This window comes from Podarcis erhardii (genome assembly GCF_964252035.2).
Source record: "Podarcis erhardii genome assembly, chromosome: 1".
NCBI classification, from domain to species: domain Eukaryota; kingdom Metazoa; phylum Chordata; class Lepidosauria; order Squamata; family Lacertidae; genus Podarcis; species Podarcis erhardii.
Genome location: NC_138497.1, coordinates 73,167,014 through 73,193,536, shown reverse-complemented (window position 1 = coordinate 73,193,536; position 26,523 = coordinate 73,167,014). Strand labels below are relative to the sequence as shown.

Genomic DNA, 26,523 nt, shown 5'->3' with positions numbered 1-26,523 from the left:
TCCAGAAGGATGTCATGATTGATGGTATCAAAAGCCGCTGAGCGACCCAGCAGACCCAACCTTCCACAGCAGGGAATGGAGGGAAGGAGGAATTGACAGATATCGTCACCCTAACTGCTTCTACTAGTGTTAATGGAACTCCCAGGTTGGCATAACCAATATTTGGATGACACACAGTTTTATTTCTTTATTCCACCTGAACCATATGAAACTCTCTCAGTGCTGAACTGTTGTCCGGAGGCAGTAATGCGTTGGATGATCATGAGGGTCAATAAACAGAAGCGCAGTACTGAGAAGGTGGAGACACTGTTGATGGACAGATGCTATATTTAGCAGTTGGGTGTACAGTATACTGCACTCGCCTCTCAATGAGCATTATTCCATATACCCTCCATATTCTGAGGGTACTCCTGGATTCAGTGGTCTCACTTTGAGGCACAATTTGCCTCAAATGCAAGGAGTGCCTATTACCTGGTCAGGCTGATGTGCTAGCAATGCTATCTAGATAGCCATGCCATGATGATCTAGGCTCCTGTAGTCTCTAGTTTGAACTATTGCAATGCACTCAATATTGGATTGCCCTTGAAGATGGTCTGGAAATGACTGCTAGTACAGTATGCTGACACAAAAGCATAAGCAGATGTGTCTGTGTGGAGTTATCTAAGAGCAGTTACTGGCTTTTAAAGTCCTTCATGCGCTGGACCCCAGTTACTTTTCAAAGGGCCTTCTCCCAAGGGAAGCTTTGTTTCTCATGTTGATGGACTTAGTCCACTGTGTGGTGACATAAAAGAGCACTTTCTCTTTTTTGTGCAACCCCCCCACACACACACCCCGTGCCCAGTAGAACTCTCTTCCTGTGGGAGTGCAGATGGTGGACTTCGGTGGATTTACCTGTTGTCCCAGGCATTTGGGGTAAACCTGTGAAGGACACAATTTCTTTAGGTCTTCTCATGCTGTTGTGTTTATTAATTGGATTTACTAATGACACTTTTTAATTAATGTATATTTTGGGTTGTATGTTTTATGATATATTGTAAACCACCCTGGGATCACCATGTGATGAAGGGTGATCTACAAATTTTAAAATAAATAAAGTCTGGATTGAACCTATTGCATGTAATTCATTGTATATGAGCAATGCCAGATGAAATGTATGGTTTCCAATGCAGAACATTCCTCTAAGTAAGAAATCTCATCTGGTTTAAAATGGATTCTAGGGTTGGACTGAGCTGTGTTGGCAAGACAGTGCAGCACAACTTTCCACAGTTACTGATGTAGAAATAAATTGCTTTTAAGTTTAGATATGCTCTTCCAAGCATTGCATTTGTAGCAATATATAGAAGTAATTAATATACATAAACAATGCACTTGTTCTAATAATTATGAGAAATATGTAGCTGTGAGTAGCTGCTGTTAATTACAGCTGAAATATTTTATATGCATTTCTTGCTTAGTCTTAGTGTTATGTGTGAATGCAGCCACTGAGTAACACTCTTATTTGTTTATTGCCATCTCCGATGTTCTTTTGCTGAATTCTAATGCCTGTGCTTATCTATCCTATCCAGCTCTGTTGGAAATACTGGAAGAAGGGTAGCCAGAGCTAACCCTGATTCTAGTGGAAGTCTGAACAGCTTGCTTACTGAAACTTGAGTGGCTGCACTTTTTCAGCCCCTGTTCTCGGACTACCCACAAAATTTGATCGCACTCACACGTCATTCTTAGGGTTTGCATGTTCCCCTCTAGTTGGGTTATGTGTGTCTGTCTCGCAGATGAAGAACCTAGGCTTTATTGGAAACCAACAGTCCTTGGGACTGTGCACCTGAATGACACAAAAGGAAGCAGGAGCAGGAATTATTTAAGCATAGGTTAATTTTATTACTTCATTCATTGCATTTATGTGCTGCCTCATAACACAAAATTCTATAGGCTACTTAGCGCAAACAAAATGCATATGCAGCTGGTTTGAGAAATGAGACAAGTGGTTGCTGATTGATACTGCATTGTTTTTCATTTTACACGCATACAATAAAAGCTTGGACCTAGTTCTTGAAGCGGTTTTAGAAATCTACCATTTTGAAATACTTTTTCATTTGATTTTGCAAATATTGTTCATTTTGTTTCTAACGAGTGTTTTTCTTTCTCCTTCCAGTGCTTCTGAATCTGGCTTTGAACATTTTGGGGCCAAGGATTTGCAGAAGAGGTGACTGGAGTTGTTAATGGACATCTGTTTTCACGGCATGGCCCAAATATCTAGCAGGAATGAAGTCAAACAGCGTTCATCACCCTCTTTGGGCACAGCAAAGGCAAAAGAAGTGGACAAAGAGGAGGCGCTGCAGATGGAAGCTGAGGCTCTAGCTAAGATGCAAAAGGAAAGAGTGGTAGCTGGTAACAGACAAAGTGTTGACATTTTAAGCAACTCTTGGCCAACTGTACAATCCCACAGGAAACAGGACCATGATCTTATGGTGTTTCCAGAGTCCGATGCCAAGAGAAAGATGGATGATAAGTTAAATACAATTGAGATAGAAAAACTAAGCCATGCTGAGCTAGAGAAACTACTACTTGAGGACAGTTCTGAGTCAAGCAAGCACACCACGTTGCCAGCAACTCCTATTCTGAGTTCATCATTTTCTTCACAGTTTTATGCCAACCCTACTATTCAGAGAGGACAGTGGACACCTGGGTTTCCTGGGCCTTCTACTTGCACTATACCTTCTATTTACCCAGCAAATTCTTACAGCAAACAAGTTAGTATCTTTCAGAATGGCTTACATCCAGGTATGTCCACTTACCAGTCTTCAAAGCCTATTTATCTAAGTCTTCCAGAGAGGTCCCAGTACATTACATATGCACTGCCTGCTACTTCAGCCTTCCATCCACAGAGAAGTTTGCCTATATATCAGCCAACACTTACCCCTGAAATGGCAAAAGTATTTGATAAGATAGCAAGCACTTCAGAATTTCTGAAAAATGGGAGATCAAGCACAGACTTAGAAGTGACTGCTACTAAATCTACAGTTAACTTACCAACCTCTGAAAACTCCAGTGATATTAGTAAATTTGATTGGTTGGATTTGGATCCTTTAAGTAAACCAAAAGTCGACAGTATGGATATATTGTATACGGCAGAAGATGATGCAAAGGTGACTTGTAGTACAATTGTAGAAGATCCTTGGGATGCTGTGCTACTGGAGGAGAAATCCCCAGGGAAATGTCGTCTTGAAAGAAAAGTTAGTGGGAAGTCTTCTTCTGGGGCAACAGTTACAAGAAGTCAGTCTTTAAACATTCGAACCGCTCAGCTTACTAAATTACAGGGCCAAACATCACAGGTAAAACATATCCTGAAAGCTTATTTTCATTTTGTAAGCTTACTTTCATTTTGAAAAGTTGATACTATTTAATGGAATGAAGAATTTGTTCCCTGCCCATAATTCTACAAATTCTACAAATAATTGATTATTAGAACTTTTAAGAAAATTGTGAATTCGGTAACGTGTGTTTATTTTGCATTAATTTTTAAATTGAAATTTTTAAATTGAAAAATATTGTTCCTGTTAAGTACTATAGTCGCATTTTCTAAAGAATGCAGTATAGCTTCAGACAATTGCCTTCTAGATGTGCAGAAATCAGAAGAAAGAATGGTGAGTAGGGAGAGTTTTATTTGCCTTCATTACTGCCCCCACCTTGCACCCCCACCATCGGAAACTAGGTTTGTGTAGCTGCTTCATTACTGAACAGTACACAGCTGTGGGTAGACCTTATGCAGCTCCATCAGATCATAAACCTTAGAGTGAGACACTAAGTCAGCAGATTATTTTTTTTTTTTTATAATAATTTTTATTGATTTTACAACATAAAGAAAAAACAAAACAAACATAATGCGACTTCCCCAAACCTCCCCTTCACTGCATCCAAATTTCAAAATTTTTAGCAATTCTTCATCCCATTTTTATATTTAATTCTCTTTAAAAAGAGTTTCTGCTTTATAAATTTCGATTTATAGCTGTAATTCTTAGTGTCCAATCCCCTGACATCTTAACATTCCGAAATTTTACAACAATTTTTAAGATAGATTTTAAATTTTTTCCAGTCCTCCTCCACTGTCTCTTTCTTCTGGTCACGGATTCTGCCGGTCATCTCTGCCAGTCCCATAAATTCAGTCACCTTGGTCTGCCATTCTTCCAGAGTAGGTAGTTCTTTAGTCTTCCAATACTTCGCCAAAAGGATTCTTGCTGCTGTTGTTGCGTACATAAAAAAGGTCCTATCTTTCTTTGGTACCAATTGGCCGACCATGCCCAAGAGAAAAGCCTCCGGTTTCTTTACAAATGTCCACTTGAGGATTTTCTTAATTTCATTATAGATCATTTCCCAGTAGGCCTTAATCTTTGGGCAGGTCCACCAAAGGTGATAAAAAGTTCCTTCACATTCATTACACTTCCAACAATTGTTATTGGGCAAATGATATATCTTTGCAAGCTTGACTGGGGTCATGTACCACCTATAGATCATTTTCATTATGTTCTCTTTCAGGGCACTACATGCCGTAAATTTAATACCTGTGGTCCATAACTGCTCCCAGTCAGCAAACATAATATCATGACCAATATCTTGTGCCCACTTAATCATGGCTGATTTAACCGTTTCATCTTGTGTGTTCCATTTTAGCAGCAGATTATACATTCTAGACAAATTCTTAGTATTGGGTTCTAGCAATTCTGTTTCTAACTTTGACCTCTCCTTCTGAAATCCTAGTTTTCTGTCCTGCTTAAAAGTTTCATTAATCTGGTAATAATGTAACCAGTCTCGGACTTTAGGTTTCAATTTCTCAAAACTCTGTAGTTTCAGCTTTTCACCATCATATTCTACAATTTCACAATATTTTGGCCAGTCTGTATCCATGTTCAATCTTTTTACCGCCTTAGCTTCCATTGGTGACAGCCACCTGGGGGTTTTACTTTCAAACAGATCTTTATATCGATTCCATACATTATACAATGCTTTCCTAATAATATGATTTTTAAAATTTCTATGTACCTTTACCTTGTCATACCATAAATATGCATGCCAACCAAAACTATTATCATAACCTTCCAGGTCCAGAATGTCTGTATTCTCAAGAAGTAGCCATGGTTTCAGCCAGCAAAAAGCTGCTGCTTCATAATAAAGTTTTAAGTCCGGCAGGGCAAAGCCCCCTCTATCCTTTGCATCAGTCAAAATCTTAAATTTAATTCTGGGTTTTTTGCCCTGCCAGACAAATTTAGATATATCTTTCTGCCACTTCTTGAAACAGTCCATCTTGTCTAAAATTTGCAATGTCTGGAACAAAAACAACAATCTCGGCAATACATTCATCTTAATTACAGCAATTCGGCCTAACAAGGAAAGTCTCAATCTTGACCATATATCGAAATCTTTCTTCACTTCAGCCCAGCATTTCTCATAATTATCTTTAAATAGATTCACATTCTTAGATGTTAAGTTCACCCCCAGATATTTTACCTTTTTAGTAATTTCCAAACCAGTTTCTCTTTGAAAACTATCTTTTTCCCCCACCGTGAGATTTTTTTCCAACACCTTTGTCTTGTGTTTATTCAGTTTAAAACCTGCTACCTGACCAAATATTTCAATAAGTTCCAAAACTCTTTTTGTACTAGTTTCTGGCTGTTGTAGTGTCAAAACTAGGTCATCTGCAAATGCTCTTAGCTTATAATGTTTAGTTCCGACCTGTATACCTTTAACCAGCTGGTCTCTTCTAATCATGTTAAGGAAAACCTCCAGTACCGATATAAACAATAGAGGGGAAATTGGGCATCCCTGTCGTGTCCCTTTCTCTATTGGAATTTCATCCATAACCATACCATTTACAATAAGTTTGGCCTTTTGCTCAGAATAAATTGCACTTATACCATTTTCAAAGTTCTTGCCTACCCCCATTCCTTGGAGATTCCTCTTCATAAAGCTCCAACAAATATTGTCAAAGGCTTTCTCTGCATCCACAAAAATCAAAACAGCTTTTCTATTTATGTCAGTTTCCAAAAGTTCTAGAATATCTATAATATTCCTCACATTGTCTGACAAATGCCTGCCTGGTAGAAAGCCTGTTTGGTCCCTGTGAATCTCCTCTAACAGCACTTTTTTGAATCTTTTTGCTAGAATGTCTGCAAAAATTTTATAATCCACGTTCAAAAGTGATATAGGGCGGTAATTCTTGACTTGATGTTTCTCAGTTTCTGTCTTTGGTATAAGTGAGATAAATGCTTCCTTCCACGATTCGGGAGCCTTTTTCCCCTCCAAAATTTGATTGCAGACTTCTTTCAATGGTTGTATTAACCAATCCTTCAAAACTTTATAATATCTCGCAGTTAATCCATCTGGTCCTGGTGATTTTCCCAGCTTCATATCCTGGATGGCACTCTCTATTTCTTGATCTGTAATTTTCTCGTTTAAACTCCTTCTGTTGTTTTCAGAGATTTTTGATAGTCCGTATTTTCCAATAAATTCTTCTATCTCCTGTTCATTTTTTGGCCCTTGTTTGTATAATTTCTTAAAGAAACTTTGAAAACAATTGCTTATCTCATTTGGTTTATTAATAGACTTCCCATCTACTTCGAGTGATGTCACTGTATTCAATTTTTGTCTCTTTTTCAGTTGCCAAGACAGTAGCTTCCCACATTTATCTGCAGATTCAAAAGTCTTTTGTCTCATTTGTTTAATTTTCCATTCTATTTCCTGGTTCGTCAATTCCATATATTGTGTTTGATAGAATTTTATTTCTCTTAGTATCTCCTGGGATTTAGGCTTAGATCTCAATTTCTTCTCCCCTTCTTTTATTAGATTCCAAATTTTCTCTTTCTTCTCATTCTGCTTTTTCCTCTTTATTGAATTCTGTTGTATTAGGAAGCCACGCATCACGGCTTTACTTGCGTCCCAAATGATTCTTTTTTCTGTGTCTGATCTCAAATTGATCTCGAAGTAGTCTTTAAGTGTTTCTTGGGCCTTTTTGCAAATTTCCCCATCTCCAAAGAGAGTGTCATTCATTCTCCATCTAAAGGTTCCAGCTGTTGTCAGTTTCATTTCCATCTTGACAGCATTGTGGTCAGAGCAGGTCTTTGGGCAGATTTCTGTTTTTTTAACCTTTGATGCCAGATTACTAGAAATCCATATTTGATCAATTCTAGTCCATGTCATTTTTGCTTCAGAGAAGAAAGTCCCCTCCCTTTCCAGAGGGTTCCTAGTTCTCCAAATATCGATCAGATCCATAGTGTCAGTCAGGTCAAAAAAAGTCTTTGGTAGTCTTCCGTCATTAGATATTGTTTGTCTTTGGGCCTTATCCATGTTTGTAGAGACGACTCCATTCATGTCACCCATCATTATAATTTTAAAGTCCAAAAAGTCCATTAAAGTCTCATGCAACTTCTTGAAGAATTCAGCCTTCCCCTCATTTGGTGCATAAACTCCAACAATCAATATTTTTTCTCCATAAATTTGGATTTCCACTGCCAGGTATCTTCCTTGGTCATCCTTAAAGATCAATTTTGGTTCAAATTTTTCCTTGACATAAATCACAACTCCTCTTTTCTTGACTCTATCTGATGATATAAATTCTTGTCCTAATCTCTTGTTTGTTAAAAGTTTTCTATGTATCCTGGCAATGTGAGTTTCTTGTAAACAGATTACGTCTAGATGTTCCTTCTTTAATAAATGAAATACTTGGCCCCTTTTTCGAGGGTGGTTCAAACCATTGCAGTTCCAACTGAAGAGTTGCAGAGACATTTTGGTTACTGGGTAGACCTTCCACCGACTGCACCAAGTTGTTGTTCCTCCTCGGTCGGTGCTCGGTTCAGTCCAAATGATAGATTTGAGATGTCCGGTACTTCCTCCTCGCTGACAGTTCCTTTCTGAAGATCCTCTTGATTTCTTTCCAAAAAGAACTCTTTATCCTGGTTTGTTTTTATTTTAATTTTCTTCCCTTTGTAGCTAAAGGACAGCCCTTGTGGAAATTCCCACCTGAATGGGATATTATTCTTCTTAAGTAGATCAACTAGTTCTTTAAATTGAGATCTAACCTCCAAAAAGTATTTAGGAATATCCTTGAAGATTTGAATCTGAGAATTTTTAATGACCAAGGCCTTCTGGAAATGTAGGTTCAATATTTTGTCTCTTTGTTCCTTTGATCCTAAGGTAATTAAACAATCTCTTGGCTTCTTCCCTTGCTTCCTGCCAATCCGAAAGGCTGAGGTTATCATAAATTCATCTTCCTCTCCATCTAGCTCATCATTCCAGAAGTCTTGAAATTTGTCTGTAAGGAATTCCCCGAGCTTGTCCTCTTCCTCTTCTGGAACCAGTCTTAATTTCAGATTCTTACTTTTCCTTTCCAGTTCTAGTAGGGCTAATGCTGAATCATGTTCATGTACTTTTTTTACAATAGGCGCAAACTTTCCTTTGGTTTCTTCAGCAGTGGACCTAGCACTCTCAGCTATTCTCCTTGTTTCCGTAGATTCTTGAACCAAACGGTTTATAGAATCTGTATTAGATGAAATTGTTGTTGTATTCAGGTCTAGTCTTGTTGTCAACTCCGTCAATTTCTTTGAGTTCTCTGTAGACTGTTTAGTGAGTTCTGCAGATTGCTTGGTAAGTACTTCTAGTGACTGATTTATTTTAAGCAGGGCCTGTGTCATTGACTCCATTGATGCTGCTGTTATTTTTTCTTGTGCAGCTGCTGCTCCTGATAAGGAGCCTCTTTTTTGAGCTTGTTTTTGAGCCTGCTTTGTTTTACTTCTTGTTGAAATCTCTTCTGGCGGGTTGCTCATAACTCAAGGTCATTCACACAGGAAAGTTGCAAGTGGAAAATCCCACTGGATACTCCGTAATGTAACTAAAGCCCTCTAGAGGAGGAAATTGTAACCGTCCAAAGGCACCCAGAACAAAGAAACAGAAAGTCCAAAGGCAAAAGTCCCATTAAAAGTCTTTAGTTTGTAGCACTTTACTGTTAAAATTGTAATCCACCAAAGTCCCGAGTATGTTTCAAAATAAGTCTTATTTTGTAGCCGCTGTCCTTTGACAGCTCACTTGACAGTTCCTTTTTTCAGGCGATCGCTGCTCCGGCAGCCTGGCCAGAAGTATCAGCAGCAGAGGTTTTTTATTCCTTATCCCTTTCTTTTGCAGGTTAAATTAATTCTGTTTCCTCCCCCCCTTACTAAGTCAGCAGATTAAGGGAACCCTCTTGTTACGATAATTTTTTGACGTGATATTTTTCCTCATACTTGTAAAGTCCTTCAACCTCCTGAAAATAAACATACTTGGGGCAATCCTGACTGTGGGTGGCCCTGGTTTGCAACCTTGCTGATAAAGTATAGGATCACAGAATTGGGAATTAGAAGAAAAAATTTAGGACCCACAAAATGTTGCCGAATAGCCTCCTGTTGAGGCTCCACCCAGTCTAAAACAGAAGGCCTGGTCTCATGTCTGGAAAACTTTTCGTACTGTGCTATTTAGTTCCAAAGAGATTCAGAACTAGCTTCCAGAATGGGGTTTTGTTTATGGTTTTTTTTGTATCTAATAGCAGTGGTGGGGGATACTTTTTTTGAGGAATGTGAAAGGAGTGAATACTCCACATAGTGCTGTGATAGGAGTCTTAATCTCATGGTTTGCATACCCCAGACTTTAATTCCCCTGAAATACTGTAGCAGTTAGCAGCTCAAATATGCCAAGACAATGCCCTCTGCATCACTTTCCCCTATTATTAATTATTATTATTCTCCAACTAACACTTTCAACACTCTGTTCTTCTTCAAAGCCAGTGACTGTGCTCATTCCCCATTAGGATGTTTTTGGAGTTCTTTTCCTTTTTAAAAAATGCAGAAACTACTATATTTTCTGTGGGCAGCTCCATTTCACCGCTAAACTAATTGGTCCAGAATCACCAAGTGTGGTATTAGAAGGGATTATTATTATTTAGTTTAATCATTATCGAAAAGTCACAAACAGTTCAGGTAGGTCCAGAGTAGTCAGTGTACGTGCAAGTAAACTTAATTGTGATGAGTTCTTAAAGTCTGGTTATTCCTATACTAAAAACTTACTGACATCACATGGGCTACTTGTGAGGAAGTGGTTTCAGGATTTCTGCCATTGTGTAGTTGGTTACTTTGCAGAACTACTGTAATAAGATACTTCTGCTGAAAAAAAAAATTTAAAGATTATTTTTCCATGTAAACAGGCTCTTTTAAAAAAATGACATTAGAAACTCTTATATCCCATATTTCAAACTGATGTTGCACACATAATGTACTATGTAGTTTATTAAATATATAAACTGCTTCTAAATTAATAGTATATGCATATCATGGCCAAAACTGTTAACTTGGTCCCCAAATCTCTGTGGTTTATCCTTTACAAAGAGCTTCCATCTGTGTGATCTGTCATGAGTATTAGGAGGAAGTAGACATTTAGGCCCCGTGCATGATCAAAACTATCTGGCATGGGAACAAAGCTTTACAACTCTGCAGGATAACACTTCAGCAGAACAAAACAAAGGCCTGAGATTTAATATGCTCACAACGGTTCTCAAATATTGAAGCGTTTTTTTTCCCTAGTGTAGGAAGTGGCAGTCATATTAACCCCTACTGTTCATTTATTATTCTTTAGAATGTCCATATAGGATCTCTGAGTCTGTTGGGATGTGCGTTATTTGTTTGCAATGACATGACAGCCAGATAATAATAAGATGGATTAGTCAGCTCATTTGTATGCCTAGGGTGTGGGTGTTTTCTGGGGTTTCTCTAGTTGTATTTTTTGTCTTAAATTTTTCTGCAGGGATAGTCAGTAGGAGTGATGTTGTGTAGTCCACAGCACCTTGAGAGTACCACATTGGCTACCCCTATCGTAGATTATGGGTTCCGTATATGTGGTGGTGTTAGATAAGATAATTTATTACGGTCAAAGACCAGCTCGTATGTGTGGTGGTGTTTTTATTATATTCAGTTATTTTGGGTTCTGACATTTTTATTGTAAGCATCTAGTTGGGGTTTGCACTGAAATACAGGATAGAACTAAATGTGTCAGATGAATGTTACTGCCATTAAAATTAGGCATTTTTTATTCACAAAATTAAAATTAAATTAAAATATCAGGTATTAGCTTGATCTAAGACTTGGGCATTTAATTTTGTTTCCAGCTACAGAATATAATTGTTATGCTGAATCAGACCATTTAATTCAGCATTCTTCCTTGGAGGTGAAACTAATGAATCAGTTGTCTATTAAATGTAGCAAAATCCCTGGCACAGGAGCTATTGCCATTTAATTTAATGTCATGTTCACTTCTGTTAAAACACTATGTGATATCTTCATAAATTAAATCCTTACTCTATTCACAATTCAGTTATGCTAGGTAAAGCTCAGTCTTTAAATTGGAGACATGTTTTTCTTTCTTTCTTCAACACAGTTCTTCAGAAACCTTGATGTTGTGGAAAGTTTAAAATGACATACATATTATCAAAACTAAATCTATTGCAAGTCACATTAGCACATTGGAAAGTTATTTTCATTTTTATCACATTTGCAGCAAAATCAGAATCATGTTTACATGGAAATAAAATCAGTGAGGCTTAATATATGAATGGTTGGTTTATACCTTGGAAAGTAGGAAGAGATATGTGAGGTTAAAACATCTGGTATATTACTGTATTGTAAGCCACAGTCTTTTTCTTTGAGGAAAAAATGACAAAACCAACTAGGCAACTGGAATTAAACACAGCTAAAATTCTCCTCCCATCAATGCAGGAGGGGAACGTGCATGTTCAAGGTTCACTGCAATACACTTACATTGTTCTAAGTTATGGTTTAGCATTACATTCAAACATGGCTAGTTTGCTATGTCTAGGATGAACTGTGGTTAGTTTCAACTATGGTTTGTACAAACAAGTATACTTCAAACTGTGATTTAGAATCTTGACTTGTTAAGATAAACTATAGTTGAACATAATTGCAGTTCGCAGCTGAGACAGAATGATGCACTGTGGTTAACTGAAAACATAAGCAAATGCTTCTAATCTTCTCTTGGCCACACTGTAGGAACAGGGGAGGAGAGGCAAGCTTGTGCATATAATGCTAAATTTGTTTTAGTGTTCCATCCAAACCAGGTTACTTTTTTTGTTTATCATCATCATCATTTACCCACATTTCACTCCAAGGTCCTGGGGCAGGCTACAACATTAAAACACAATATTAAAAAGGCTTTAAAACAATTTACAACAATCACAGAACATTGAAGAATGTACTTCATGGGAGTTGCTTGTAAAAAAAAATGCCGCTTTCTGTGGGTTAGAGCCAAAGAAAGGTATTAGCAGGTATTAGCAGAAGACACTTGATGGCTCCCCCAGAGTATTTTGTAGTGTGGTGAAGGGGCTGCAGCCTTAATCCAAGCCAAGGTAATTTTTTGGTACCCACTGGTTTAATTGATGCTACCCAGCAACGTGACAAATGGTAGACCAGGACCAACATACTTGTGTTATTTTATTTTACTGTTGGCTATTGAATGGAGGACTAATCATATGCTGCCTTTCAGAGTGTATTTTGGCACTGATAAATGGGACATTTCCTCTTGTGGCATGTCATATGGTACATGTGCTTTAAATCACAAGCGAATGTCTGATTTAAGCAGTTGGCACAAAAATGGCACAGGTGGCAGGAGCTATGGCATTAAAGCAACTCCTATTTTGAAGTTGTTCATATAAGACATTGTATGAGTTACTTTTTTACATTTTCCCCTAGAGATTATCTTTAAAATTTTGGATTTTGACTTGACTAATAGCAGCTGCGTAAATATTTGTTCAGGTCTTTTAATAACATGAATAAAATGTTCCACAGACTTTTGAAGTAAACCTACTCACATATTATTTCAGGACTTAATTCCACAAGAATGCCATTAAATTCTGTATATTGGAAATTAGAGGTAGAAGCCATAAAACTGGGATTATTTTAAGACTAAATAATTAGAACTAAGAATTCCTTTAGTAGGGGTTCCAGGTCATACTCCATTTCACTTGCTTTTATTTGGAAAGTGGAATCAGAGAACAGAAAATATCCTGTTTATGTCTGTTGCAATATCATCATATTAAATTTGAGATTGTACGCCTCAGTCTTAGATGTAGGCTGCAATCCTGTACCCACTTGCTTGGGAGTAAACCCCGTGGAACCTCTTTCTGAGTGAGTGCATATAGGATTATGCTGTTGGTGGTGGGTTAGGGTGAGGATGTGTTATAATTATGTCATAATGGTGTGTTTAAATCTGGTTTTTCCATCTTCTGTCTATATGTGTTAGGCAATATATACTGTTGATTATATTGTGTGTGTGCCTGTGTGTCTGTGTTTAAATAAACAGAAAACGAATCCATCATCAGATAATGAGACTACCAGGTTGAACTGGAATTTTTTCAGACACACAGTTGTTGCGTATTAAGGTGGAGAATTTTTCAAAAAAAATTTTTAGTTTCTATACTGGTTTTTGGTAGAAGGCCCCCACAACAGTCAAAAGCATATTAATACAACAGAAGATACAGTACAGTACAGTATATAATAATCTACGAGAACAATATATGACAACAGAATCTCAAGATAGAGACAAGACTAAAATAGAATTTCCCCAAGCTAAAGAATTAGAGTGTTCTTAACAACCCTACATTCCATACATTTAAGTGTTAGAAGCCTAAACAGACAATGAGCCACACTAAAAAAAAAATACATCTAACGAAAGGAATTAAGCGGTACTCTCACTTCTACCCATTCTAACTGTTCAGGGGTTTAGGGCAAACAAGCAATCCATGTAAAATGTCCACACGAAAACAAAAACCAACGGGGAGCATGCCCAATATCTATAGCTGCCACAATTTAACACGCATGCATTTTTTTTTGCTAAGACAGCAGCAGAAGCAAATAACATTTCTGTGTTCTTGAGACTTGAGGCATTTATAGCACAAAGTGATAGCAATAAGCTGGAACTGCAGTGTTTGAAGCTACTTGAAACATTTCTCTTAAGTCAGAGGTGAGCAACCCATGGTCTAGACTAGAGGACCCATGACATCGTGCACTACTTCTCTTGGTACACTTCACCCGCCCCCAGAAGCCTGAAGGAAAAGAGAGAGAGAAAGAATGAGTAAATGATGACTGAATGACATGAGGAAAGGACAAATGTTTGTGTGAATAAATGGGTGTGTGGTATGAGAGAATGAAATGTTCAGTGAACAGCACAGCTAGACAAGGTGTCTGACCCTTTATGTGCTTTGATCCCATTTGCAACCATCAAGAAGTGGTCCTGACCATTGCCCCATCCCCCGGGAATGTGGAACTCAACCCTGGGAAGGTTGCCCACCCCTACCTACTCTTAGCAGTGGTAGACTGCTTTCTATGAAACAAATATATTTGGAATCAAATACACTTAGTTTTGCCAGCTCTGTCCCACCTTTAGCCACTGCAGGTGAGACTACGGCTATACTTTCACTGGCTTCTTTCTTCAAAACTTTCTTAGGCATTACAGATATAGACCCTCTTAAAACATCAATATATGCAAAAATTTAAAATATATACAAAGAAGCAGCCATTCAAGATATATAGTAACAGAATTTTTCATTGGAATGTCTTCCCGCCAAACCGTGCCATTCAACACTGTAAGAGATACTATTGACAGAAATTCAGCCACCCTTGCAGCCACCCTTACCTCCGAGTTAATATCAGACAGGTAGAATCTGATATTTTCATTGTGCCATAATGTTAAACCACCCCAAAAAAGGGGATAACACACATTTATGTAGCTGGTTGTACAGTGGACAGTAGAAATTAATATGTTCTACAGTGTCTAGCACATTCAAATAACATCCGCAATGTCAATCATTTCTACAGATGTTTAAATATCTGCCCTTAACAAAAGCTGAGGGGAAAACGTTCCGTTGGGCTAACATAAATGCCATGCGTTGGGCTGGAATTACTAGCTTTGAGATATAAGTGTTATTGGTTGCATTTAAACCATAGAACTTTGGGGAGCAGATTTTATTTACAGCTGATTAAATGTTTTGTTTTTCAATACCCCTTAGTCAAATTTGGATATTGCAATAAATATATTGCTTACTAGAATTATACATTAATTCCAAGTCAATACCAATAGATCTATGAGTTGTATGAGTTGGAGCCATCTGGATTTATAGGAGTCCTTGAGTAAATCAGAAAGCAGACTCGAAAGTTGGGAGCAAAAATGGCAAAGCAGCCAGTATTTTATAGTGCTAGTCCACGCCCAATATTCCATCATGTGTATACTTAATTATGCACACATCGTCTCATACTTGATTGAATTTGGGAGACCAAGGAATACGTCTCAAGAAAGGCTTATAGGAGTCATGTCTATCACTGCTTTACTTCTTTATTCTTAAATTTCAGACAGACAATGGGACCAGTAACCTGCCAACAGGAAATAAATTTCTCAAAAATGGTGATGGCCAAGATCAAGAACAAGCAGCATTTTGTGATGCCATTGCAAAGTAAGCAGTAGTGTGGTGCAAACATCTTTAAGGAAGTAAATTACAGCAATAGTTTCATTTATAGGCTTGATACTTGAGTATTTTGTTTCATGTGTCATGTGTTATATGCATGCTTTTTGACTGGTTTGGAGGAAAAATGCAATTTTTTAAAAATAGTTATTAAGCAGCAAAACACTTAAGATTGATTTCTGAATTTTTACTGCATATTCATATGGCTGTAGGATGTTTTAAGTAAAGGGTAAAGGGACCCCTGACCATTAGGTCCAGTCGACTCTGGGGTTGCGGCGCTCATCTCACTTTACGGGCCGAGGGAGCCAGCGTACAGCTTCTGGGTCATGTGGCCAGCATAACTAAGCCGCTTCTGGCGAACCAGAGCAGCGCACGGAAATGCCGTTTACCTTCCCGCCAGAGCAGTACCTATTTATCTACTTGCACTTTGACGTGCTTTCGAACTTCTAGGTTGGCAGGAGCTGGGACCGAGCAATGGGAGCTCACCCCATCACAGGGATTCGAACCGCCGACCTTCTGACCCACAGCGCCACCCGCTATCTGTTACAATACTATGTAATGGAGAATTGGGGGAAAGAGGGGAACCTGAAATTTGTGCACTAGGAAATGTTTAATTCTGTGATTACATAATTTATTCCATGGTGGGTAGATTTGCATAAACTTGTTCACTTTTAAAATCTGATTCAGATATCTTTTGTATAGATAGTTTGAGATTTGTAGGATAATGGAACATTAGGTTCCATGAGTACAAGGCCAATGACTGGTCTCATAAGGTGGAGGGGAAACAAGTAAAACAGTTTTTAAGCAAATGAATTAACTGTGTGAATCCATGTAAGTGTACTTTATCTTCATCAGAGCAAGGAACTTACATACATATTGCTTACAGGTTGAGGACCAAGTTTCCCTATGACAATCTTGATACAAACTCAGGCTTTGTGCTGAGCCCAGTAATGTTGCAAAGAAATATCAGTGGAGAGAACTCAAGCATCAAGATTTCAATAGAAATTGAAGGTTTCCAACAGCCAGTGATATTTACATGTGATGGTATGGGTGTTTTCATTTTTTATAAATGATGTTTCCATAGATCAAAAGATTACCTCAAGATGAAAATTCCAAGAATTATTTGCATCCTAAATTATTAGCACACATGAGAATAGTCATTATTCTGCAGTTTGTGTTTCAGTTGGTTGTAAATATCAGTAGATAAGATTCCTCTTACCAAATGCGTCTGGTGTAATTATTAGGGAACTGTTAAATAGGCTGGGTTTGGGTTTTTGTTTTTGTTTTTACTAGAACTAGTTTAAGTGTTTCAAATCTATTAATTGGGCAGCCTGGTCAAATTTGCATGTCATGTCATCCTTTTAAATAAGTCTGGGAATAAGCCATCTCCCGTGTGATAAAGTTGGCTAGCTTGGGTTCTAAAGTAACATTTTATTATTTAGATTATCACCACCACTCTCTTAAATCAAGCAGTTTAAATTAAAGTATAGTGAACAAATCATTTTCCTTGTAGTTGAAAACTTGCAGACATGTCATTGATCTTTTTATGGAGAACCCTCATAGAACTCACTGCATATTCTGGTATGGTCACCAGGTCACTCTGATAGTGACCACTCCCCTAATACGTTACCTTGTACTGGATTTTATGTCTTTAAAGGACTTCTGCACTTAAATCAGCTGGAAATAGAAATTATATTTCATATAAACGTCTATTAACTCATTTAAATTGGAAAAACCTCAAGAGTTAGCGCAGAATAAAATAGTACTTTCTTAACTATTGTCTTCTATGTTTTTTGTTTTTTGTCTTTAAATAGCAAGTTCTCCAGTTGAGCTTATAATAATGCAAGCACTTTGCTGGGTGCATGATGACTTGAATGATGTAGACATTGACAGTTATATCTTGAAGGTTTGTGGACAAGAAGAAGTTTTGCAGAAGTAAGCAGATACTTTCCCTCTCAATATTTAAGTGGGCTTAGGGTGCTTTCAGAAAGAGAATATTGCAAATAATGCAAATGTTTGTTAACTTACTGGATTTTCTGCAAAAAGAGTAAATCTGGATTAAATACAGGCTCTCATTTTGATGATGATGTCGTGTGGACACTGGGGGGGGGGGACTTGTATGTATAGCCGAGAAGAGATTTTTTGCTGACCCCTCTTCTACTCTGCACCTAAAATATGTTTGGAAAAGAGAGTCCTCCACCTCTCAAACAGTTTTTTTGGGTGGTTTTTGTTAAGTTGTGGGTTGACATAGCAGACGACACAGCGATTCCTCCAAGTAGCTCTTTATTTCGTAAGCTGGAATAGAACTGACTGCAAACAGCTCAGCCAGCCTGCTTTTATAGGCAGCCGGCTGTCAACATTGTAGCAACGTGGACCTGAGTGAAAACTATCTACAGACCTGAGTGAAAACTATATACAGTATCCCCCTGCTGGCCCAGGGTGAAACTTCACTACATAACACCCCTCCCCACCGAGATAAGGCGTTAGTTACAATCGTAATGGTTTCCTTATATACAGCACTACGCGTAATAGTTCAATTAGGCACAAAAGCATATCGGTTACATTTACCATACTTAGACCAACAGTGATACCTGTCCAACAACATAGTCCTTTAAATAAGTTGGGCGCTTGGGAACTCTGCCAGACCGCCGGGGACTGGTAGCCAAGTCCGGAGGGCCACACAGTTCTTGCTGAGGCTGTGGTGCGACCCTAGGTGGCGTTGGAACCAACTCCCCTGGATCCGCTGCTGTGGGTGGAGCCTCCGCAAGTGGAGTGGTCTGAGTCTGTGGTAAGTCTGGCAGACCCTCTGAAGCGGCTCGGTTCGGCTCCACGCTGGCAGTTTGCGAGGGAGGTGTAGGTGGGGCCTCGCCATCTGTACGTGTCTCTTCTGGAGCCGCAAGTGCAGTTGGGGGCACCTCGGTAGTGTCCAAGTCCCCAACCCTGCGCCTAAGCTGGTCTATGTGCCGTCGCCACAAGCGTCCGTCATCAAGTGCCACCTGGTACGAGCGAGGTCCAGTGACTCCCACTACTGTGGCTGGCACCCAAGGAATGTCCCCCACATAGTTCCGGGCAAAGACCTGGTTTCCTGGGACAAATGACCGTGGCGCGTTGGCACAGCCTGGGGGTTCAGCCACGGCAAAGTCCAGGTGTAGCCGGTCGAGCGGTGACCTGAGGCGGCGGCCCATAAGCAGTTCAGCAGGACTCCGCCCTGACGGAGTCCCTGGGGAATCACGACGCGGTCTCCCCACAGCAGACAGCCGCGATGAGCTGAGAGTTCATGTTGTCTGGTTGCGAAGGGCTGGAACTCTGATGCAAAAGGCCCTTGTGGCCACCCCCTCCACACCCAGTTGAGCACCCGGCTGATGGTGCGATCCTGGGCAGACGCGGAGGCCACAGTGGCAGCCGATACAGGCGCTGCCGGAAGATCCTCAATCAGAAGGAGCGATGAAGCTGGAGCCGGGTCTTCCACAAATGCTGGAAGAGGGCAACGGCTGAGGGCGTCGGCATGGCCCATCGATTTCCCCGGGCGATGGATGAGCCGGTAGTGGTAGGCAGCCAGGAAAACAGTCCATCGCAGCATGCGTGGCGAGAGGACCGGTGGAGTTGGATGATCACCGGCGAGGAGGCCCAGGAGTGGCTTGTGGTCAGTGATGAGGTCAAAAGTCCTGCCATAGAGGTATTCATGGAACCTCTTCACTCCAGCCACAAGTGCCAGTGCCTCCTTGTCGAGCTGGCTGTAATTCCGTTCCGTCGGAGATAGCGTCCTGGAAAAGTAGGCGAGCGGTGCTTCTCTTCCGTCTGGAAAACGGTGACTAAGGACAGCACCGATGCCAAAAGGTGAGGCGTCGCAGGCAAGGACCAGCGGCCTGGATTCACTGTACTGTACCAGCACACTGTCTGATGACAGGAGAGCCTTGACCGCGTTGAAGGCCGCCGTCTCCCGATGACCCCAGGCCCAAGGCGTCTTAGTGCTAAGGAGTCGGTGAAGAGGCTCAGCCACTGTGGCTTTGTGGGGCAGGAACATGTTATAAAAGTTCAGCAGCCCCAGGAACGCCTGCAACTCCGTCTTGTTCTTTGGGGTGGGGGCCTGCTGGATAGCGTGGATCTTGGATGGGTCGGGTGAAGGCCGGAGGCATCGATAAGATAGCCCAGGAACTCTACCTGTGGAACGGCGATCTGGCACTTCTCCCTCTTTACCTTGAGCCCGGCCTCTTGGAACCTGGTCAGCACGGCACGGAGGCGCTCGAACAGCTGCTGGTGTGAGTCTGCAGACACCAAGACGTCATCAAAATATGGTACCACGCCCGGAAGCCCTTGCAGGAGACGCTCCATAAGGCTTTGGAAGATGCCAGGAGCCACACTCACCCCGAACTGCAACCGGCGGCAACGGAATGCCCCCCGGTGGGTGACGATCGTCTGGGCTTCAGCAGTGGCATCATCGACTGGCAGTTGTTGATAGGCTTGGGCAAGGTCCAGCTTAGCGAAGACCTTACCCTCACCCAGGGAATGCAGCAGGTGTTGGACAACAGGAACCGGATAAGCGTGCTGCTGAAGTGCCTTGTTGATCGTGCACTTGTAGTCAGCGCAGATTCTCACCGACCCATCTGGCTTGACAGGCGTGACGATGGGGGTTTCCCACTTGGCGTGGTCAACCGGCTCCAAAACTCCTTGGGCGATCAGTTTGTCCAGTTGTTCGTCCACCTTAGCCTTGAGAGCAAAGGGAACCCGGCGTGGCTTTAGCTTGATGGGGGCGACTTGTGGATCAAGGCTAAAGGAGATGGGCGTACCTGTATATTGCCCCAAGGTGCCGTCAAAAACCTCGGCAAAGTCTTTGACCAGACCCTCAGTCTCTGCGTTAGAGATGCAGTTGATGCCGGTGACTTCCAGGCCGAGGGCATCAAACCAGTCTAGCCCTAGGAGGCTTGGCCGCTGACCTTCGACCACCACCAACCGGAGCAGGCCCGAAAAATCCTTGAAGGCGATCCGGAACCGGCCAACGCCTACCACGGGAATGTTGTTTCCCTGGTAGTCTCTCAGGTGTACGCGGTGAGAGTCGAGTTGCCTTTTGGACACTCTGGGTACCAGTCTTTTGATGGTGCTCCATGACACGATGGACAGGGCAGACCCGGTGTCGATCTCCATGTCACATGGAGCTCCTTCAATGAGCACCGTGACGTTCAGCTTGCGTCGCGTAGGCGAGTCGGTTTGGCCAATCGTGGTTCCAGACGGGCAGCGGCAGTTGGTGAGAGCGAAACAACTTTCCTTGGCAGACTGGAGTGAAGACTTGGACTTGCGAGTCGATGAAGGGGGGGTGTCAGACGGAGCCGATCGGCAGACCTTAGCAATGTGGCCCCTTCTGGAACACTTCCTACAGATGGCGTCTCTGAATCGACACTTGGCACGGGAATGGTTGCCTCCGCAGCCGGCACATTCCGGTTGGCCCTTGGACTTCTGTTGGAACTTCCTGCGCTCCCGCTTTGTCTGGTGCACGTCATCGTCTTCACTGGAGGATGCCTCATCACTGCTGGCCTCTTCATGATGCACCGGAACTGGCTCCCTAGCAAGACGCGGGCTGCTGGACTTGCGGATCTCCTGGGCGGAGCGTTCAGCAGCTTCTGAGGCCACAGCCTCCTCAATGGCTTTCTGCATCGTGAGGTCTGGCTTACCAAGGAGACGCCGTTGCAGATGGATGTCCCGGACCCCGCAGACGATTCGATCCATCAGGGCATCTAAGTCTCGGAACTCGCAGTGCATTGCAGCCTGTCGCAGGGCGGTGGTGTAGTTGTTGATTGACTCCCCCTCTGCCTGGTTCCGGTGGTAGAACGCGTGGTGGGCAGCAATCTTGGACGGCTTTGGTGCGTAGTGGTTGCGGAGCTTCTCTTGGATCGTGTCCCATGGTGTTGCCTGGACTGCTTCAGGCGCAACCAATGCTCGGGCCGTCTCAAACACCTCAGGCCCACAGAGGCTGAGGAATAGGCCCCGCTTCCGATCCTTTGATACTGCTGTCAGCTCGTTGGCTTGGAGGTAGCAGTCGAACCGAGCGAGGTAGGAGTCCCATGATTCAGAGGCTGGCGCAAACGGTGGTAGAGGCACAAGTGAAGCCATGATTCCGATGCCGGCGTGAAGGGCGATGGATGGAACACAGTGCTCTTAGCCAGAACAGTCAGCTCTGAATTGGTTCTGTCCAGTGATTTTGCTCAGTGATTTTGCTCTGTGATTCAGCTCAGTGATTCAGCTCAGTTCAGAGGCTGGCCGCATCTGGCTGTGCTCTGATGTCCATCGATCCCATCCTCGTCGCCAGTGTTAAGTTGTGGGTTGACATAGCAGACGACACAGCGATTCCTCCAAGTAGCTCTTTATTTCGTAAGCTGGAATAGAACTGACTGCAAACAGCTCAGCCGGCCTGCTTTTATAGGCAGCCGGCTGTCAACATTGTAGCAACAACAGCCCAGAGTTCCCACCTAAAATAACTGACGTGGACCTGAGTGAAAACTATATACAGTATCCCCCTGCTGGCCCAGGGTGAAACTTCACTACATAACAGTTTTGAAGCCTGCTGTATCTCCCAGACTCATCACACAACTATGCTAAGCCATAGTTAACAAAGAAAAAGAGAAGAAGCAAGGGCAGTAGTGAGTGGGCAGTAGTGAGGAAGGGAGCATGTTACGTCTGCATTGACCAGTGTTGCTTTCTAGATTCTAGTCACTATTACTTTCCAGGAAAATCTTTTAGAAAACGTTTTGCAAATTTGAAATGGTAGGCAACCACATGCATTTCTTTTACAGTAAGCACGGTGTAGGAAGCCATGAATACATTCAGAACTGCCGAAAGTGGGACACGGATATTAAACTGCAGCTCTTGACCCGTAATGTTATATGCAGAGATTTGGCACGAACAGTAAGTACAAAGTGAACACACACTCTCAAAACAACCTGACTTTATTGATTTCATGTGTGTTATTGAGGTTGTGCACATTCCTTGTTCTCTTCTTGTAGCTTGGAACTGAGGAAAAATATAACTTGTTTTCATTATAGTTATAAGTGAGGATTAAAAAAACATTTCAGCCTCTTAACTGTTCAGGAGCACGGAGAAATATATACTTGTTGCTAGTGATTTCATTTTATATATTCTGTACTATTTTGTCAACACTTCCTTAAAGCGTTAAAAGAACTTGATAAAGCACTATAATTCGCCCCTGCCCTGTCATCTACACTGCATCAAGTATCTAATTTTCTTTTATAAGACAAGCCAGTCCAGATACATAGAATGTTAATCTTGGTTTATTGCTGTTTTTAAATTTTTTTAAATTTCTTAAATGCCCATTTTAAACTGTTTTTACTTTACATTATATTGTTTTATGCTCTCTTTGTAAACCGCTTTGAAGTTGTTTGTTTTTGTTTAGAAACAAGCGGTATTTAAAGTTTATGAAATAAAGGAATGAAAAAAACAATTTTTAGCTTATTTCTTGAATTAGGAAGGTTCTTTCCCATTGTTATAGTTAATAAAATTAGTCCTACTGAAATATGCTGTAACATATCAATAGATATTAACAGTGCTTTTTTTAAACAAAAAAAGTTTAGGGGTACTCTCATTTTGACTCAAGAAAATCACCATGGACAAAAGTATAAAGATTCACAAAATGTTTTGGGGTATGCGTACCCCTGCATACTCCCTCAGAAAAAACCACACTGGATATTGTCCCTGACAGATATTAATCCAGTTAAACAGCAGACATTTCCTCCGTCGGGATTCTTCTTTTGCAGATGATGGGTTCCAAATTTATCCAACATGTTAAAGATCAGAGCACAATTCTTACTCTAGAATAGAGCTATTTTTTGTCACCCTGTTGTTAACCAAATGGTATTGTTGAATGTGTCATAGTATACTATTAGTGTAGGTCTTAGGAAAGTTTCTGTAAAATGATCTTCAGGTGTTACTTAACATTAAAACATCTTAGCCATATATATAAAACAGCAAGTAGTCTTTGTTGGAGAAGTAAGATGCCCAGTACTAGATGTTTTACACATCTTTTGGAACTCTCATAAAATAGCAAAATTTTGTACTAACATTAAAGAAATTGAAATTATCACAGGACATACCATGCCAAGGGACCCATTGAAGCTTCTTTTTGGTTGCCTATGGGCAACAGGAAGATGATCCTTTATTAAGTGCAGCCCATATCACTGTTTTTATAACTGAAACAAAATCTGGCCTCCAAGTTTGGAGGACTAGCTGATTAGTTTGAGATATAGCTTGCATGGTTAAATTGACCAATATGATTCAGTTCAAAAAGATTAGGCACAACTATGATTGTTTTGTTGAAAAATTGACTCTTCATCATCTGTGATAAGGCACAAATAAACTTAAATCCATATGCTTTTTTGGATTCTCCAAGATCTTTATTTACTGTGTTAAACATAACCAACTTTTCCTCTCCTTTTTTGCTGTTCTGTTTGTACATTGTTTAAAAAAAACAAAGAAAATAAAGCATCCTTAGAACAGCAGTCATCACAATGAATAGGGCTGAAAGAAAAAAATGCAGGAAATTCCTGTGCACATATAAACATTTTGTACATATTATAGAGCTCTTTAGCACCTGGCCGCGGGCTTTTTAAAGTATTTGTAGATGTGAAATAGGTTCATTGGAGAGCTTAAGGGCTAACAGTGCAATCCTTTTCATGTCTGCCCCAAAGCAAGCCCCACTGAGTTCAATTAAACTTACGTATTCCTAGGTCAGTTTTGGCTTACCGCCTAAAACATTAGTTAACCTGAAATGGATTTTACAGTAAAAAAAAAAGTGAGTTGGCTTTCAAAATTCCTGTTTGGTTCACTGATTCATGGTGAATAGTTAATAGAATTTGGAGAGTGAAAAATATTGGTACAAGTTTATAGACTTTGTGACAAACCCTTAACTAGAGTATTTGAAGGTAGATATTTGTGCACTTTATTCTTTAAAGGAAGAGTGGGGGGGGGGGAGCCAAAATTCTCATTTTCTAAACTCCAGACAAATTGCTGTCCATGTTTATATTACTTTTTAGAATTCCTTTAGAAGAAACATGTGGTTATAGCCTTCAAATAACTTGTATATCTCTCATTTTTAGGAAGATGATGACAGTACACCTGTAGATTTGACGAAGCATCTTTATCATGTAGAAAAGCTTTTCAGAGAAAGCATTCAAAGGTAACTACTGTCATAACATCCTTTGTAATGAAATGAATTACCTCCAAGTTGTCAGTATATTTCTTTTACAAATGCATATAGTAATATAATCATTGTTCGTTTCAGTGAGTCTCTTGAAGAGCTGTTGGAAGCTTATCATAATCAAGTCGATAAACTACTTAAGAATGAGGTAAGCATTATCTCTTGCTGCGCTAAACTTACTTCTGTGGCAATAAAAAAATTCCTTCCAGTAGCACCTTAGAGACCAACTAAGTTTGTTATTGGTATGAGCTTTCGTGTGCATGCACACTTCTTCAGATACACTGAAACAGAAGTCACCAGACCCTTATATATAGTGAGAGGGTGGGGAAGGGTATTACTCAGAAGGGTGGTGGGAATGGGTGATTGGCTGATAGGTGTGGTAAACCTGTTGACGACTGTTAACAACTGCAATTGGTCTTACAGGAAAAAGCAAGGGGTGAGATGGCTAAAAATATTTTTTAGCAGATGGCGCTGTGGTCTAAACCACAGAGCCTAGGGCTTGCCAATCAGAAGGTCGGCGGTTCAAATCCCTGCAACGGGGTGAGCGCCTGTTGCTCGGTCCCGGCTCCTGCCAACCTAGCAGTTCGAAAGCACGTCAAAGTGCAAGTAGATAACTAGGCACCGTTCCAGCGGGAAGGTAAACGCCGTTTCCGTGTGCTGCTCTGGTTCGCCAGAAGTGGCTTAGTCATGCTGGCCACATCACCCAGAAGCTGTACGCCAGCTCCCTCGGCCAGTAAAGTGAGATGAGCGCCGCATCCCCTTTACCTTTAATAGTAGTAGAATTGAACTATTGCAGCTTTCTCCAAATCTGCTAAGTCTCACCACCCTGGTCCATACTTCCCCATGTCCACATTCCTCCACATTAAAAACAAACAATGGTAGTCATGTGTATTTTTCAGAGTACAAATGAGAATCCATATAGATCTTTATAAGGGGCTATACACCCTTTGCTGGACAGGGGTAGCTTGGCTGCTGTGAGTCTTGTGTTCGTACTCACACAATTGGACTCCTAATTCAGAACTCTGTCATGTGCTTTTCTCATCAGAACCAGACTAAAGCTGTAGATCATATCATTAAATCTGTTCGAAAAATTTGCTATACATTGGATGGGGTAGAGACTCCTGCAATTACAACATCTGTAAAGAAGCTAAGAAGAGCAGTTAACCTTCCAAGGAGTGTGAGTCCTGAGGTAATTGGTTTGCCATATTTTGTGGTGTGTACGTGCTTTGTGAGATATAAGGAACATTTAGTCCCATCCCCCGCATTACCTGCAGACAAGTTGATAGGGCAAATCTGGGAAAGACAGGTTTTTGTTTCACTAGCCAAGAAGCATGGCGTGAGGTAAATGGAAAATGTTTCTTCTTATTTTTTTGATGAGGGGGGAGGGTTTTGGAGCATGGTGAATTTTTTCCTTCTGCAATTACAGCCTTTGAAGGGACTTGGGGCAGTGATAGTGATGACGTTCCTCCTCCCACATCCAATTCTGTACTTTTACAGTGGAGGATGAGAGGGCAGAGAGAACTGTGGCATTTACAGTAGGTGACAAGAAACCCATATTTTGCCTCTACAGAAATAAAGAAAGAAAGAACTATTATGAAATTTTCATAGGATAGTTTTAACAATCAGTTGGATACCTGAATAACTTTCATTTATAGTATAGTGTAACCAAGGGTTTTCCACATATGTGAGGATTGTGTTTTCCATATGTTATTGCACAGGTGTCTTTAACATCTTCTGATGAGACTAGCAAGAATGCAGTTGGTAAGTACAAAACTTGCATCTAATT

At 40.8% G+C, this 26,523-nt stretch overlaps 1 protein-coding gene across 2 annotated transcripts in view; it reads left to right on the top strand.

The window, feature by feature from the left end:
* Positions 1-26,523, top strand: part of PIK3C2A (phosphatidylinositol-4-phosphate 3-kinase catalytic subunit type 2 alpha) — a 58,792-nt gene that overhangs the window by 4,193 nt on the left and 28,076 nt on the right. For both annotated transcript variants that reach the window (XM_081840061.1, XM_081840060.1), the window contains exons 2-10: positions 2,150-3,329; positions 15,426-15,526; positions 16,422-16,579; positions 17,350-17,470; positions 22,321-22,432; positions 24,637-24,716; positions 24,822-24,885; positions 25,783-25,926; positions 26,456-26,498. In XM_081840061.1, the coding sequence (XP_081696187.1) occupies positions 2,217-3,329; positions 15,426-15,526; positions 16,422-16,579; positions 17,350-17,470; positions 22,321-22,432; positions 24,637-24,716; positions 24,822-24,885; positions 25,783-25,926; positions 26,456-26,498 (1,936 nt within the window). In that variant the 5' untranslated portion in view covers positions 2,150-2,216. The remainder of the gene's footprint in view (positions 1-2,149; positions 3,330-15,425; positions 15,527-16,421; positions 16,580-17,349; positions 17,471-22,320; positions 22,433-24,636; positions 24,717-24,821; positions 24,886-25,782; positions 25,927-26,455; positions 26,499-26,523) is intronic.